The sequence below is a fragment of the Hemiscyllium ocellatum genome, chromosome 16 (assembly GCF_020745735.1).
Source record: "Hemiscyllium ocellatum isolate sHemOce1 chromosome 16, sHemOce1.pat.X.cur, whole genome shotgun sequence".
In the NCBI taxonomy this organism is placed as follows: Eukaryota; Metazoa; Chordata; class Chondrichthyes; order Orectolobiformes; family Hemiscylliidae; genus Hemiscyllium; species Hemiscyllium ocellatum.
In genome coordinates this window covers 31,873,090-31,888,735 of record NC_083416.1, presented here as the reverse complement: position 1 = coordinate 31,888,735, position 15,646 = coordinate 31,873,090, and the positions used below count along the sequence as shown (strand labels likewise).

General features: G+C 41.4%; 1 protein-coding gene across 2 annotated transcripts in view; it reads right to left on the bottom strand.

The window, feature by feature from the left end:
- Positions 1-15,646, bottom strand: part of sh3pxd2b (SH3 and PX domains 2B) — a 329,121-nt gene that overhangs the window by 219,718 nt on the left and 93,757 nt on the right. For both annotated transcript variants that reach the window (XM_060837107.1, XM_060837108.1), the window contains exon 3: positions 14,685-14,760. In XM_060837107.1, the coding sequence (XP_060693090.1) occupies positions 14,685-14,760 (76 nt within the window). The remainder of the gene's footprint in view (positions 1-14,684; positions 14,761-15,646) is intronic.

Here is a 15,646-nt window from a genome sequence, read left to right as displayed (position 1 = left end):
TGCACAAGGTTTGATAAGTGACCTCAGTCAACGTTTCTACCCGTGAACCTAATCCCTCTCCCTTTCTCCTTGAACTGAAGTTTGTGCAAGGGGAGAAAGATTGGGATTAGGTGTACTACTAGTAAATTCCTGACGAAGGGCTTTTACCCGAAACGTTGACTTTGCTGGTCCTTGGATGCTGCCTGATTGCTGTGCTTTTCCAACGCCACTCTAATCTAGACTCAGATTTCCAGCATCTGCAGTCCTCAATTTTGCCTTTTAGTAGTAAATCTTCCTATTCAGAATAACCAAGAGCTGAAATATCTCCAGATCACCTGGCCAACATTTTCTCCCCCCTCATACAAACAATCAAAAAGCATGTTAAATAATCATTTGTAAAACATTGAATTGTGGGACTTTGCTGGCACATAATGAGTTCTGCATTTACACTGTTGCTGTTGTCATCGTCACTCCAGTACCTTAGGAGTTGCAGTTAGGAAAACTCTGCTAATGGAGGTGCTGCATTTTGGGAAAGCAAACCTTAGTAGGACTTATATACTTAATGGTAAGGTCCTAGGGAGTGTTGCTGAACAAAGAGACCTTGGAGTGCAGGTTCATAGCTCCTTGAAGGTGGAGTCGCAGGTAGGTAGGATAGTGAAGGCGGCGTTTGGTATGCTTTCCTTTATTGGTCAGAGTATTGAGTATAGGAGTTGGGAGGTCATGTTGCGGCTGTACAGGATTTTGGTCAGGCCATTGTTGGAATATTGCGTGCAATTCTGGTCTCCTTCCTATCGGAAAGATGTTGTGAAACTTGAAAGGGTTCAGAAAAGATTTACAAGGATGTTGCCAGGGTTGGAGGATCTGAGCTACAGGGAGAGGCTGAACAGGCAGGGGCTGATTTCCCTGGAGCGTTGGAGGCTAAGGCGTGACCTTATAGAGGTTTACAAAATTATGAGGGGCATGGATAGGATAAATAGACAAAGTCTTTTCCCTGGGGTCAGGAAATCCAGAACTAGAGGGCATAGGTTTAGGGTGAGAGGGGAAAGATATAAAAGAGACCTAAGGGGAAACTTTTTCACACAAAGGGTGGTACGTGTATGGAATAAGCTGCCAGAGGATGTGGTGGAGGCTAGTACAATTGCAACAGTTAAGAGGCATTTGGATGGGTATATGAATAGGAAGGGTTTGAAGGGATATAGGCCGGGTACTAGATTGGGTTGTGATATCTGGTCGGCATGGACGGGTTGGACTGAAGGGTCTGTTTCCATGCTGTACATCTCTATGACTACCTAAATTAGAAGCAGCATTGATGAACTCGAAAGAAACACAGAAACTGACCAAAAGAGTAGCTAGTCCAGGGTTTGGGGCTTTTTGCATTGAGGACATCTTAAAGCGTGCTCAATGCCAATATTTCTAAATTTTTCCGTGAACTTCGATTGAACAATAAAGTTCCCAAAAAGAGGAGACCTGTTAGCCCTGGAGTGAGGGCTTGAATTTTTTGTTCATCCCGTAACTCCACCTCTGTCAGTTTCTGTCAGGAATATCTTCATTTACACATAAAAAACATGGAAACAATGCTCTAATCTCTGCCTAAGAGTCCACAATTTCGGAACCATTCTTTGCTTTCACGTTTGCTTCTTCCAGAATAGAAATTCTGCTCTCCTATTGGAATACAGCAACAGATGTATATGCAGCAGTCATTCAGTGCCAACAAAGTGCCATAAATCTCAGTTTTATGAATGAAGACTTAACCTGCTTTTTGATTGTTTGAGGGGGAAGAAATGTTGGGAGGACATCCAAATAGATTCCAGGTCTTTGTCATTCTGAATTGAAGACAAGTCTTTAGTTTAATGTCTCATCCAAAAACAACCTTGTTTGAACTCCCCCTCAGCCTAATGTGGTGAAACACAGAAAAAGCACCAACAGCTGAAAACAATGAGCATAGTACAGTAACTATATACAGTCAGCACAAATATGCCAAAAATGACCCAAGCAGAGGAGAGAGAAGGGACCAGAAAAAACCCACTAAATCAGCAGCAAAATAAGGAATCCAAAAGGCATAAAATAAATTCTAATTAACTGGAACTCACAAAGAAAAATGATGCGACTAGACTAGTGTTTCCCTAGTATTATTATTTCCAAAGAGATAGAAATAAAAATGGAGCCAGAGAAAATGACACGAAGCAGTTATTTCAAGCTACAACATCCACACACTCCACACCTACAGACAGAAGAAAATGCAACTTGCTTTGAAAGAGAAATATGGTGCCCAAAACTATGGATTTGATTTTGCAAAAGCTAGGGAGTTACAACACTGGAACAAAAAGTGGGGACCAACCACACACAGATGAACAGAGGAGCAGTATGCAACATTTTACAGCTTTGGTCGCTGCAAGTGCTGCCATCCAATTAAGGATAGTGACCTGGTTTGAAGAGTGCCCAGCATCAAATGGCAGATGGTTCAGTTGCTGGAAAAGTGCAGCAGGTCAGGCAGCATCCAAGGAGCAGGAGAATCGACGTTTCGGGCATGAGCAGCAACAACAACAGAGGTGGCCTCTGCTGAGGTTTAAGAAAAGGGAAAGGGTCATGACCAGAAGACCAGATACGCTTTCTCTTACTATGATGGGGCCAGGTGAGCAAGCCCAAACATATTCAGAGAGGTGGCTCTCCAGTGACAGGACAAAGTCAAAAGTTGCTTTTTTTGGTGGTGGGGGGCACCTCTGAGCCAAGGAACAACCACAAATAATGCCCCATTCCCCAAACTCCAGAATTTCCTGACAGAAGCTCACCAGAGTTTAAGCTGAGATCTCTCCAGATACCAGGAGCCTGTCCTGGTGGGAGTAAAATGCCAGTGAGTATAGGGAATAGTATTTCCTTGGCCAATCAATTAATTGGCTACCTTCCTCCTATCAGCGGTTAGTTCTAAAGAAAACCTCTCCATCACGAATTGTGTGGTGTAATCTATGATTCCAAAGTCTGTCATTAATGAGACAAACCCTTACTGAAAGGAGAAACTAAAAAGGGAAACCAAGAAAGGCAACTGACCCTCACCGTTTCTACAAGCAACACAGAGCCCTCCAATCTCAACAGCAGATAAAAATTCTGATGGTAGAGTAAACACAGGCTGAAACAAAAGTGACAAGATCCAGAGGCTGTCAATAATTGAAGTGCCACATCCAGAAAGAGTGGAGGAGATTTTGCAGACATGTGCCATTTTTGTTATGGATTGTATCCATCTGCTGCTTTATGCCCCATCATCAGCCTGGGAGTCAGGCTACATCCTAGAAGGATGTGAAATTTTTTTGTTAAAAATACAGCATCTTCAAAAACTTTGGCCAAAATGCCAAGTAGACTGCTGAGCCAATTTGCAGGGTATCTCTTGACTGTATGTGATTTAATGTGTAATTTACAATCAACTACAACTTGCTATTGATTCATATTTAGCTAATGTTGACTTTTGGATTTGAAATATTGATGATCAATGAAGGCATTATTTAGTGTTTGCTCTATTCACTCTTCTGCTTTAAGTTCTGGAATCTTGTGGCTTTATTCTTTTGGTTAACATTAGATTAGATTAGATTAGATTCCCTACGGTGCGGAAACAGGCCATTGGCCCAACAAGTCCACACCGACCTTCCAAAGAGTAACCCACTCAGACCCATTTCCTTCTGACTAATGCACTTAACACTATGGGCAATTTAGAATGCCAACTCACCTAACCTGCACATCTTTTGAGTGTGGTAGAAAACCCTCGCAGACATGGGGAGAACGTGCAAACTCCACACAGTCACCTGAGGCTGGAATCAAACCTGAGGCCCTGGTGCTGTGAGGCAGCAGTGCTAACTATTGTGCACCATGCAAATAAGTACAATCGTGTATTACTGACTTTGAAACAAAAGGAAGCATCTCTTGCACATGTGCAATGTCATTTGCAGTGCAAGAATCAGATTGTCAGCTGACAATTAAAAGTGGTTTCACCCAGGGTAACCATACTCTGCAGTCCTTAACTGATTGCAAGTTCTTACTTACACTTTACTCATCATTTAATCAACTGCTCTCTAAAATATGCTCTGATCATTAATTGAATGATGGGATAATATAATTAGGTAATTTCAATAAATGAGACTTACAATGAAGTCAACCTATTGAGAATTGATTGTAATATTTTTTAAAAATATTTTAATTTTTTTTTCAAAAACAAGTGTATATTTTGTAGGATTAGACTCTGCTATCTAATTAAGCTACATGGGCTGTGAAGGTGGACATGCAAAGTAGACAAGCCCATCGTCTTAACCCACATGCTTGAACTCACAGGGGCACAATCAGCAGCCCATCCATCATATGCAAGTAAATAATCAAGATGTTAATCTGTCATATAATAAGTTGACTTGTTTAAGCAGTTTTGAGGAGCGCAGAGGGGTACTATCCTAACCATCAATTTTTCTTTCAGGGGGCCAAGCCATAGCATCTCAACAATTCTTGGCCACTGCTATATTGTATTACCAATTAAATTAAAAGACTCATCAGTTCATGAGTTAATGAAGGTGCATGAAATGGTTGAACAAAATGGAAGCTGCATCTTACAGACTGGTATAGAAGACTGGTTTTACATTCCTGCTAACTTACACATTGCTAATCCACATGTTTCGTTAATGGTTAAATATGTACTGGTATCAGTGGAATTCTAGATTTCCAAACTGTTAGCAAGCCAAATTTTGTTAAATCAATACTGATACCAATTAGGCAAATTGTGAAAACAGACCTCTGAAGAAAGTTGAACTGTCCTCACTGTTGATATAATCAATTGCAGAAACATGTTGAGAGTTTCACTGATAACAGCTATCATGCTTTATAAACACTTGTATGAACATTCAAGGTTTGAATATAAGCCAATTCACAAGCTTTAATGCAAACACAATTACATTTGATAATAAATAACAATCTAAATAAATATTAACATGTATGTACAAAGAAGGGGGTGGGGGTTGTCATGGGAATGAGACTTGACTGGTAATCCAGAACGCTTGGCCAATGTTCTGGGGAGATTGGTTTGAATCCCACCATGGCAAATGGTGAAATTTGAATTAAATTTTTAAAAAAAAAGGTAGCAGACCAAATTGCTAGTCTAATTGCAACAATGTAACCACTGCCAATCATGGTAAGAATCCACTGATTCACTAACGCCTTTTACAGAAGGAAATTTGCCATCCTTACTTGGTCTGGCCTGCATGTGACTCCAGACCTACAGCAATGTGGTTGACACTCTGGCCTAGCCAGTAATGCCCATAGTCCATAAACGAATAAAGTAAAAAAAGCATTGTCAGAGTTAGTCAACAAAGGCAAATTTTGTGCTCAGGCCTTGTTGGAAATTGGCCTGGATCATGTTTGGTTTAAGATCTGCATCTCTGGGTTACTGTCTAGCACTTAAATGTTTCTAAGGAATTGTGAAACAATGGCATCAGTACAAATTCCAGACCGCTGTCCTGGTGGCTGATTAGTCGCTTTCAGGTGCATTGGAGTGTCCATGTCTTTAAGCTTGGAAGTGTGAAGTTAATACTGACTGCTGTTTCCCACCAGATAATGAAGCATCCTTCATCAAGAGACTTGATAAGAGCTATTAGCACACAAGCACCTTCTTTTTCTCTGAATTCATCAAGGAGCTGTTCACTTCTTCGTGTCCAGCAGGGTACAAACATCTTTCTAAATCTCTGGAAAACAAATCTGGTGGCTGTCAGTATTTGAGGCCAAGTGAAGTGGTTGTAGTTTTGATCAGGGCTGGGATTTGGTTCATGGTCATGACAGTGAATTTCACATGAAAACACTGTTATTGTGCAGCATTAGGTGACTAAAGCAAAGTACCACTGTTCGACCTGGTTCAGAAATTGTCAAACAAATGTGGTGGATGTCCAGAAGAGAGTGTTTCTAGAGACCAACCCAGCTCGATGGTACTCTCACTGCTCTCATTCATTGAGCTTCATGATGTCTCCAGGGAAGTCATCCACAAAGAATCTGCTGCTAGCTAATGAAGCATTCCTATTATCACAGGTCTCTCATCGATAAAAGGAAACCCAAACACCAGAGTGAAATCTCGTAGACCATACTCATACAATCCATGCCCAACAAACAAACAGCCAGAACGCAGCTGCTGCTGGATTGAAAATGTCACTAACCTTGAACTGGCATCTGACCAGAGTGGAGATGTTCCAGGTTTCAACTGTCCATGGAAAATCTGGAAAGAGACCCTTTGGTCCACCTTGTCCACGCTGACCAAATGTCCTAAACTGACCTAGTCCCATTTGCCAGCATTTGTTCCACATCCCTCTAAACCGTTCCTATTTACTTACCCATCCAGATGCCATTTAAAATGTTGTAATTGTACCAGCCTTCAATGCTTCCTCTAGCAGCTCATTCCACACGTGCACCACTCTGTGCATGAAAACATTGCCCCTCAGGTCTCTTTTAAATCTTTCCCTTTTCACCTTAAACCTATCCACTCTAGTTTTGAACTTCCCTACCCTCAGGGAAAAATAAATCTGGTCCAATCATCCTATCCATGCCCCTCATGATTTCATAAACCTCTGTAAGGTCGTCACTCAGAGTCTGTTGCTTCAGGGAACAAAAGCCCCAGCCTATTCACCCTCTCCCTCCAGCTCAAACCCTCTAATCCTTGCAACATCCTTGTAAACCTTTTCTGAATGCTTTTAAGTTTACCAACATTTTTCTTATTGCAGGGAGACCAGAAATCAATGCAGTTTTCCAAATGTGGCCAAATCAATGTCCTATACAGCCACTACATGACATCCCACCTCAAAGATGTTGTCACTTTACCCACAAGTAGAAAATGGGAAATACCTCAAATTGTGGCTGTGGGACATTCAAGTCAGACCATCACCAACATACTGAACTGGTGATTCCCAATGGTATTACACTCTTTATACTGCATCAGCATGAGCCATTAAATGGATTAACTCCAACAGTGAACTGTAACCACTTACCCAGCCACAGGAACACACATCTTAAACGTGGCTAGTGGTTGCATTCAATGAATTTTAGTATGACCTTCAGTTGCGTGCATTCTGCAGTTGCATAATGCCCGGAGGATTGGGAGATAAAAAAAATCACATCCAGATTTTCACCTGAGAAATCACCATGCAGAAATTTCCGATACAAATTCTGCAGCAGAGTGCACTGTTCTATTGCATATTTTCACTTCTACAATTAACAGCCAGTCAAATAACCGAAGGCAAAATAAAAGCTAAATTAGCATTTAGAGTCACAAAGATATACAGCATGGAAACAGACCCTTCGGTCCAACCTGTCCATACCGACCAAATATCCCAACCCAATCTAGTCCCACCTGCCAGCACCCGGCCCATATCTCTCCAAACCCTTCCTATTCATATACCCATCCAAATGCCTCTTAAATGTTACAATTGTACCAGCCTCCACCACATTCTCTGGCAGCTCATTCCATACATGTACCACCCTCTGCGTGAAAAAGTTGCCCCTTAGGTCTCTTTTACTCTTTCCCCTCTCATCATAAACCTATGCCCTCTGGTTCTGGACTCCCTGAACCCAGTGGAAAAGACTTTGTCTATTTATCCCATCCATGCCCCTCAATTTTGTAAACCTCAAGAAAGTCACCCCTCAGCCTCCGACGCTCCAGGGAAAACTGCCCCAGCCTGTTCAGCCCCTCCCAACAGCTCAAACCTTCCAACCCTGGCAACATCATTGAGAATCATTTCTGAACCTTTTCAAGTTTCACAATATCTTTCCGATAGGAAGGAGACCAGAGTTACACACAATATTTCAACAGAGGCCTAACCAATATCCTCTACAGCTGCAACATGACCTCCCAACTCCTATACTGATCACTCTGACCAATAAAGGAAAACAGACCAAATGACATCTTCACTATCCTATCTACCTGCGACTCCACTTTCAAGGAGCTATGAATCTGCACTCCAAGTTCTCTTTGTTCAGCACTCCCTCGGACCTTACCATTAAGTGTATAAGTCCTGCTATATTTGCTTTCCCAAAATGCAGCACCTCGCATTTATCGGAATTAAACTCCATCTGCCACTTCTCAGCCCATTGGCCCATCTGGTCCAGATCCTGTTGTAATCGGAGGTAACCCTCTTCACTGTCCACTACACCTCCAATTTTGGTGTCATCTGCAAACTTACTAACTGTAGCTCTTCTGCTTGCAACCAAATCATTTAATGTAAATGACAAGTAGAGGACCCAGCACAGATCCTTGTGGCACTCCACTGGTCACAGGCCTCCATTCCGAAAAACAACCCTCCACCACCACCCCCTGTCTTTAACCTTTAAGCCAGTTCTGTATCCAAATGGCTAGTTCTCCCTGTATTCCATGAGATCTAACCTTGCTAAGCAGTTTCCCATGAACCTTGTTGAATGCCTTACTGAAGTCCACCTAATGCTCTGCTCTCATCAATCTTCTTTGTTCCTTCTTTTGACAACCTAAAATCACTATAACAGAGATATTTACATTCCTCATGGTCTAGTACATTGAATTCTACAAAATGAATGTACTGCACCTTCTATGGAACTAAGTTTTGGATGAGCCAGATTTGCCAAAATATTTGGCTAATACTAGTGTGCAAGAATTGGAAAAAAGCAGGGATTGATACTTGGTAACAATGCTCATTTAACGAGCTGATGTTGACACAATGGACTAAATGGCCTCCTTCTGCACCATAACAATTTTCTTCAGAAACTGTACGTTTGAATAGAGGTCAATACAATCAGTGGTCAAGGTTTGCCTTTTGAAGACTGTGGCGAGGGTGTGTTAGATGTTGACCAAGTCACCACCTCCATAATCCCCTCACCCCAGAAAGCATGTTGGAATCTGGGCCTATCAGCTTGTTGAGAACTAACATGATTTAATTCACCATCGGTGGAGGCCTTCAGGGCATTCAATCGTGAATAGGTCGATCTTTGTGTTTTGCTTCTTGTAGGATGAATGGGAAGAGTATGGCAAGGTATTCAGAGATATGGGCAGTAGGGTGGCTTTCAGAGGCTACCATCTTACTCCCCACTCCACAATCCATGCTTCCACTTTGTCTCAGATTGGAGCTAATGAAGACCCTCCATTATGTCAACAGGCATAGTCCAATGGTTTCCTAGTTAGGAAACTGAGAATGAAGGCAATCAGACAGGTGTCAAGTCATTACCATTAATTGACTATTTAAAAGATCTTAATTGGTGGAGTGTTCAGAAGACTCCCACAGACTTTCTCAGCCAGCACAAAGTGTGATGTGAAAAGAGGGAAGAGTATTTCTTCAGGGTCAACCAATCTAATTGCTATTTTCTGGATTAGTGGTGCTGGAAGAGCACAGGCAGCATCCAAGCAGCAGCAAAATCGACGTTCTGGGCAAAAGCCCTTCATCAGGAATAAAGGCAGTGAGCCTGAACCATGGAGAGATAAGCTAGAGGAGGGTGGGGATGGGGAGAAAGTAGCATAGAGTACAATGGGTGAGTGGGGGAGGGGATGAAGGTGATAGGTCAGGGATGAGAGGGTGGACTGGATAGGTGGAAAAGGAGATAGGCAGGTAGGACAAGTCCGGACAAGTCATGGGGACAGTGCTGAGCTGGAAGTTTGGAACTAGGGTGAGGTGGGGGAAGGGGAAATGAGGAAACTGTTGAAGTGTTCCGAGGCAGAAGATGAGGTGTTCTTCCTCCAGGCGTCTGCTAGTGAGGGAGTGGCGGCGAAGGAGGCCCAGAACCTCCATGTCCTTGGCAGAGTGGGAGGGGGAGTTGAAAGGTTGGGGCCACGGGGCGGTGTGGTTGATTGGTGTTGGTGTCCCGGAGATGTTCCCTAAAGTGCTCTGCTAGGAGGCACCCAGTCTCCCCAATATAGAGGAGACCGCATTGGGAGCAACGGATACAATAAGTGATATTAGTGTGTGTGCAGGTAAAACTTTGATGGATGTGGAAGGTTCCTTTAGGGCCTTGGATAGAGGTGAGAGAGGAGGTGTGGGTGCAGGTTTGCCTGAACTGTTGTGCTTTTCCAGCACCACGAATCCAGAATGTGGTTTCCAGCATCTGCAGTCATTATTTTTACCTACCTAATCTAATTGCTACCCCTTCCCACTACCTCCTCAGAGGGGAAAATTACACCCAGTGTGTCATACGTTTAGCTATAAAAGCAGATCAAATAAAACCTTCTCTAACTTTCAGAATATCCCTTTATGTTGATAGGCACAAGATGAGATGGCAGCAGATGAAATTGACAGCAGAATTCAAAACAAAACAAGATTAATTTGTGTGGAGCTGAAAATGGTACAGGTAACAACTTGGTAAGTGGGACAAGTTTGAACGCTGAACTTGACAGAATTAATAATACATAGCTTTACTCCATTTCAGCCTCATCACAATCTTAGTTCTAAACAGAACTAGACAATGACTACGAGATTGATATATCAATTAATTTCAGTCCAAGCTGATCTCACACAGTCAAGGCATTGCACAGATCTCAGGCTACTTGGCCACATGATTGCATGACTAGAATTCCTCCACATGGACTGTATCAAATGATATCCCTGACTCAGAAACCCATTACATAACTGCCATGCTGCTAACTCTATTTCATAACCACATTTTTACAGAATCAGCAGGGAAATTTCATCTGTGGCAATCAAACAGCTGCCAATTCAGAAAACATAAAACCTCCTTACACACACATTATTTATGCTACCAGTAATTATAACATTGAAGTCAAACTCAACAATCAGGGAAGTACTCTCTGATTGATTACTGCTCAATGCTCAAAGTAAAATATTAGTACACTTGTCAAACATTGATCTATTGGCTATGCTAGAAAACAAAGATTATTGTGTGCACTGGACGTTTAGGGAATCTGAAAAGGAAGTAGCAGCATTTGAGATTTAAAAAGGAAATTATTTCTATAATAAGAGATTATACACCAAGAGGTAAGCAATTAGTAAAGAATCATTGGGTGCTATTAATAAAAAGTTTGAAGACTGTCATAGGAATCATGCATAGGCAGATTCCAGCTGTGAAGTGACAAAACATGGATTGGTTTAAATAAGTATGTTGTAAGGGTGGTGATTTAAATGCAACATTTTAACTCAAATCGGGGATGAATTTTAAAGTGGGACAGGTATATGATCCACTCCCCAGAAGGAAAGTTAGTCTTGACGCCAACATTAAAAGGAGAGGCCATCACATAGAAATCATATACTGGTAGTGGAGGGCTCTTATAGTGCAATGGTAGGGTCCCTACTCCTGGGCCAACAAACCTGGATTCAAATTCCAACTGCTGCAGCAATGTGCGTCATAACATGTCTGAACATGTTGATTAAAAAAGATAGACTGCGTTGGCTTTAACTTGTTAACAAGGGCTTCCATTCCTCAAAGCATCTTGCTCTTTAGGTTGTGATGGCTATTGCAGCAGGGACAACCGGATGTCCTTAACTGGTCATTAGTTGAGTGGGATGGATGACATCATGCCTGCCTGCCATAATATGAGGGACAGGCAGATGGTGGGCAATGTGCAAGTGCACCAGCTAGAGGCTGTAAAATACTTCCCATTGATTTATACAAAATCACTTCATCAAGGAGTGTGTTCAGGATATTTTTCCAGAACAATATTGTTACAACCATGTCAGGATGAATGAATTACCTCCCTTCTTTTTAACCTCTCAGTTGACCACACAAGATGTTTATTTCCTTTTAGCACAGGGCTATATCATACTTCAATTAAAATACAGTCACCAGATCAGTATTAAGGAACCTATTGAAAGGTTTTTTTTGGAGTGAAGAAGAGGAATTTTATTACCTACTAACCCCAAGATAAATAGTAAAGCATAATACAGAGAGACAGATAGCATGTCAATATCCTTCTACAAGAACCTTGAAGCCAGAGGACCAGCCTTGTTTCAATGAAGAGCGTAAGACAGCATGCTAGTGACTGCATCATGTGCAAAGAAAATTAGGTGCCAACCTGGTGAAGCTGATCGTTGGATTAAAAAAAGACAGCAAAAGCAGAATATGATAGATGAAGTTATGATTGGTGCTGGGTCTGTTTTTGTTTGTCATTTATGTAAATTATTTAGATGAGAATATAGAAGGCATGGTTCATAAGTGTGCATTTACACCAAAATTTGTGATATAGTGGATAGTGAGAAGGTTATCTAAGGTTACAAAGAGATCTTAATCAATTGGGTCAACAGGCTGAGGAGTGGCAGATGGAGTTTAATTTGGATGAATGCAAGGTATTTTGGTAAAACAAGGGCAGGACTTCTACAACTAAAAGTAGGGCCTAGGGTAGTGTTATAGAACAGAGAAATCTAGGGGTTCAAGGCGTTTAGCACGTTTGCCTTCATTGCTCAGACTAGTGAGGATGGAAGTTGAGACCTCATGTTGAAGTTGTACAGGATGGTGGTGAGGTATCTTCTGGAATATGGTGTCCAGTTCTTGTTGCCTTGTTATAGAAAAGATATTGTTAAGCTGGAGAAGATTCAGAAGAGATTTACCTGGATGTGCCAGGGATGGAGGGTTTAAGTAATAAAGAGAGGGTGGATAGGCTGGGACCTTTTTCACTGGAAAGCAGACGATGAAGAATTACCTTGTAGAGGTTTATACAATAATGAGGGGTATAGATAAGGTGAATGACAGGTGTCTTTTCCCAGGGGTGGGAGATTTCAAGACTATGTATATTTTTAAGGTCAGAGGAGAAAGATTTTAAAAAGAATGAGGGGCAGTTTTTTTTTTTACACACAGAGTGGTTTAGTATGTGGAATAAAATTACAGAGGACCTGATGGATGTGGGTACATTTATAACGTGTAAAGGACATTTAGAGAATTACATGAATAAGAAATGTTTGAAGTGATATTGGCCAAGCACAGCCAGCTAAGACGAGTTTAGTGTGGGATTATAGTCAGCATGGATTGGTTGGATGGAAGGGTCTGTTTCCATGCTCTATGACTCTATAAATGATCCCATGACTAATGGAATAAATAGAAGCTCTGAAGACCTGCCATGTCCAAATCAAGAATGATGGTGAATAATTAAATAACTTATTGAAGGAGGAGACTCCATAAGTATCCAATTTTCAATGACATGGGCGTCCAGTTCATCAATGCATAAGGAAAGGCTGAAGCAACTGCAACCATCTTCATTGAAAAGTGCCAAATGGATTAAGATTCCCTTCATTATGTTCAGCCAATTTAATTCAATCCAATCCATGTGATATTAGAAATGGCTGAGAACACTGAATATAGCAAAGGCTATAGGTTCTGATAACATGATAGTAGTAGTACAGAAGATCTGTGCTCAAGAACTAGATGCACAGCTAACCAAGCTACACTAATGCAGCCCCAATACTTGCACGTATCCAACTAAAGTGGAAATTATCTAGGCATATCCAAACCACAGAAGGAAGAACAAATCCATTCTGGGTAAGTCTCCCCATATCGATTTACTTTCACATGATTAGCAAATGAAGAGGTCTGGTCTATACATGCCATATAATGCAATACTTTATAAATAACCTGTTCATTGATGTTCACATTGGGTTTTACAAGAGCCAATTAGCTTCAGAACTCATCGAAGCCTTGGTCTAAATGAAAACAAAACAGCTGAATTCTCTATATCAGCTGAGAGGGATGGCCCTTGTTATCAAGTCAATATTTGACAGAGTGTGCACAATCAAGGGGCCCAAGTAGCACATTCACCTCTGAGCATCAACGTCCTGGGTACATTGTTAAATGTGGAGAAACTGAGGACTGCAGATGCTGGAGATCAGAGCTGAAAATGTGTTGCTGTAAAAGCGCAGGTCAGGCTGCATCCAAAGAGCAGGAGAATCGACGTTTCGGGCATGAGCCCTTCTGGTCTTTGGATGCTGCCTGACCTGCTGCGTTTTTCCAGCAACACGTTTTCAGTACATTGTCAAGTGTGCCATCTTTCAGAGGAGATTTTAAACCCATCTTTCTGTTTTGTTGTTTGTTAAAAAATATCCTGAGACTTTCTGAAGAGAAGCACTGAAGTTATCCATGGAATCCAGACCCATTTTTATCCCTCCAGCAACATCGCCTACTCTAACAATTGCAAATCTTTCTATTGAGTAAAACTGAAGATAATGGGAGCTGAAAGCAAACTCTCCATGGGCTGCTCTCATAGCTAGCAACAAGAAAGATGGATGTTGTGGTACTGGCCAATCATCCCAGCTCCAGGCATCTCTAAGAATTCCTCAGGATCGTATTCTAATCCCAACCATCTTCAACTGCTTCATCAATATTCTGACATCTCTTGACCTAAGACCAAGGGCAGCAGGCACACAAGAATACAAGCACTTGCAAGTTTCCCTCTAAATCAGACATTGCCATGACATGAAACTGTGTTCCTGTTCCTTCGTTGTCGCTAGAAAAAAACTTTGAATTCCCATTCTAACAATGCTTTGGGAGTACCTTCAGCAAACATACTGCAGCTCACCACCACCATCTCAAGGACAATTATGGAGAGGCAATAAATGCTGACTTTGTCAGTGACACTCCTATCTAATGAATGAAACAAAAAGACCAATCAACCTCCGTCATTAATATCACAAAGTAAAGTATAGACAAACAAAATCTATTTGTGCTGCCTTTAGGGCCTAAAAAAAAGGAGAATTTTTCAGGGTGAGACCAAGAAAGAAAACTGATCACATGTGTTACTGTACCTGGCAGGAAAGGAATATAGCGCTGCTTCGGGTCCTTCTGGCCTCCTTCCACTGGGAAGGTATCCAACAGCTGCATCTGAGAGACACAATGAATGGAATTAGAGAAAGCACTTGCAAATACATTCAAGTCTGAAAACATTTTCAATAAATGGGAACTTTTTTTTAAATAATCTTTGAAGACTGGTAGTTCTCCACAAACACCACACATTAATACTACTGAAATGCAAACATGAACAAATGTGTTGTTTAATTAATTTGCTTTGCTGTAACTAGAATTTTCAATGGATCTAGCTTTAATATCATTTATCCTGCATATGTTGCACATTGCTACATCAATCTCTCACTCAGCCAAAATAACAGACACAGATTATATGTGATTTGCTTTTAAAAATGAATAGAACTATATGCTTGGCGGTGCATAGAAATAACAACATTTTGCTACATAAATCTGATGCACACCAAGGGTTACAAGGATGAAAGTTACAGCAGAAATATCATTCAGAAGCAGTGGGGGTAGCTAAAAAATGAATCAATGAAGGGACATAAATGGAAACTAGACTGATGAGACTCAAACTAAAGGGTTTTTTTTTTGCCATTCAATTCCTGCCCAACATCTGGTTTACTTAAATCTGTTTCTTTGCCAGCAGCTGAATTGTCCATGTTATTCAGAAAAGAGTTTCATTGGCATCCATGAATCACGAATCCTGAAAGATAACACAAACTGGATGGAATTTTCCACAGAGGGTTGGAGGGGGGGGGGGGGTCGGCCATGAGTATCCCATTCAGTTGGATCTGTGAAGAGTGAAACAGTGATATGAAAGGCTAAGTGTTAACCATCCATCTGGGATCTTGAAGAAAAGGAGACCCCTTTTGGACTCACCTGAAAGTCTGGCCTGCTACTCTCGTAGGTCCCAGCCATAAAACTTACAAAATATCAGCTCAGAGCACGTGATTTCAACTGG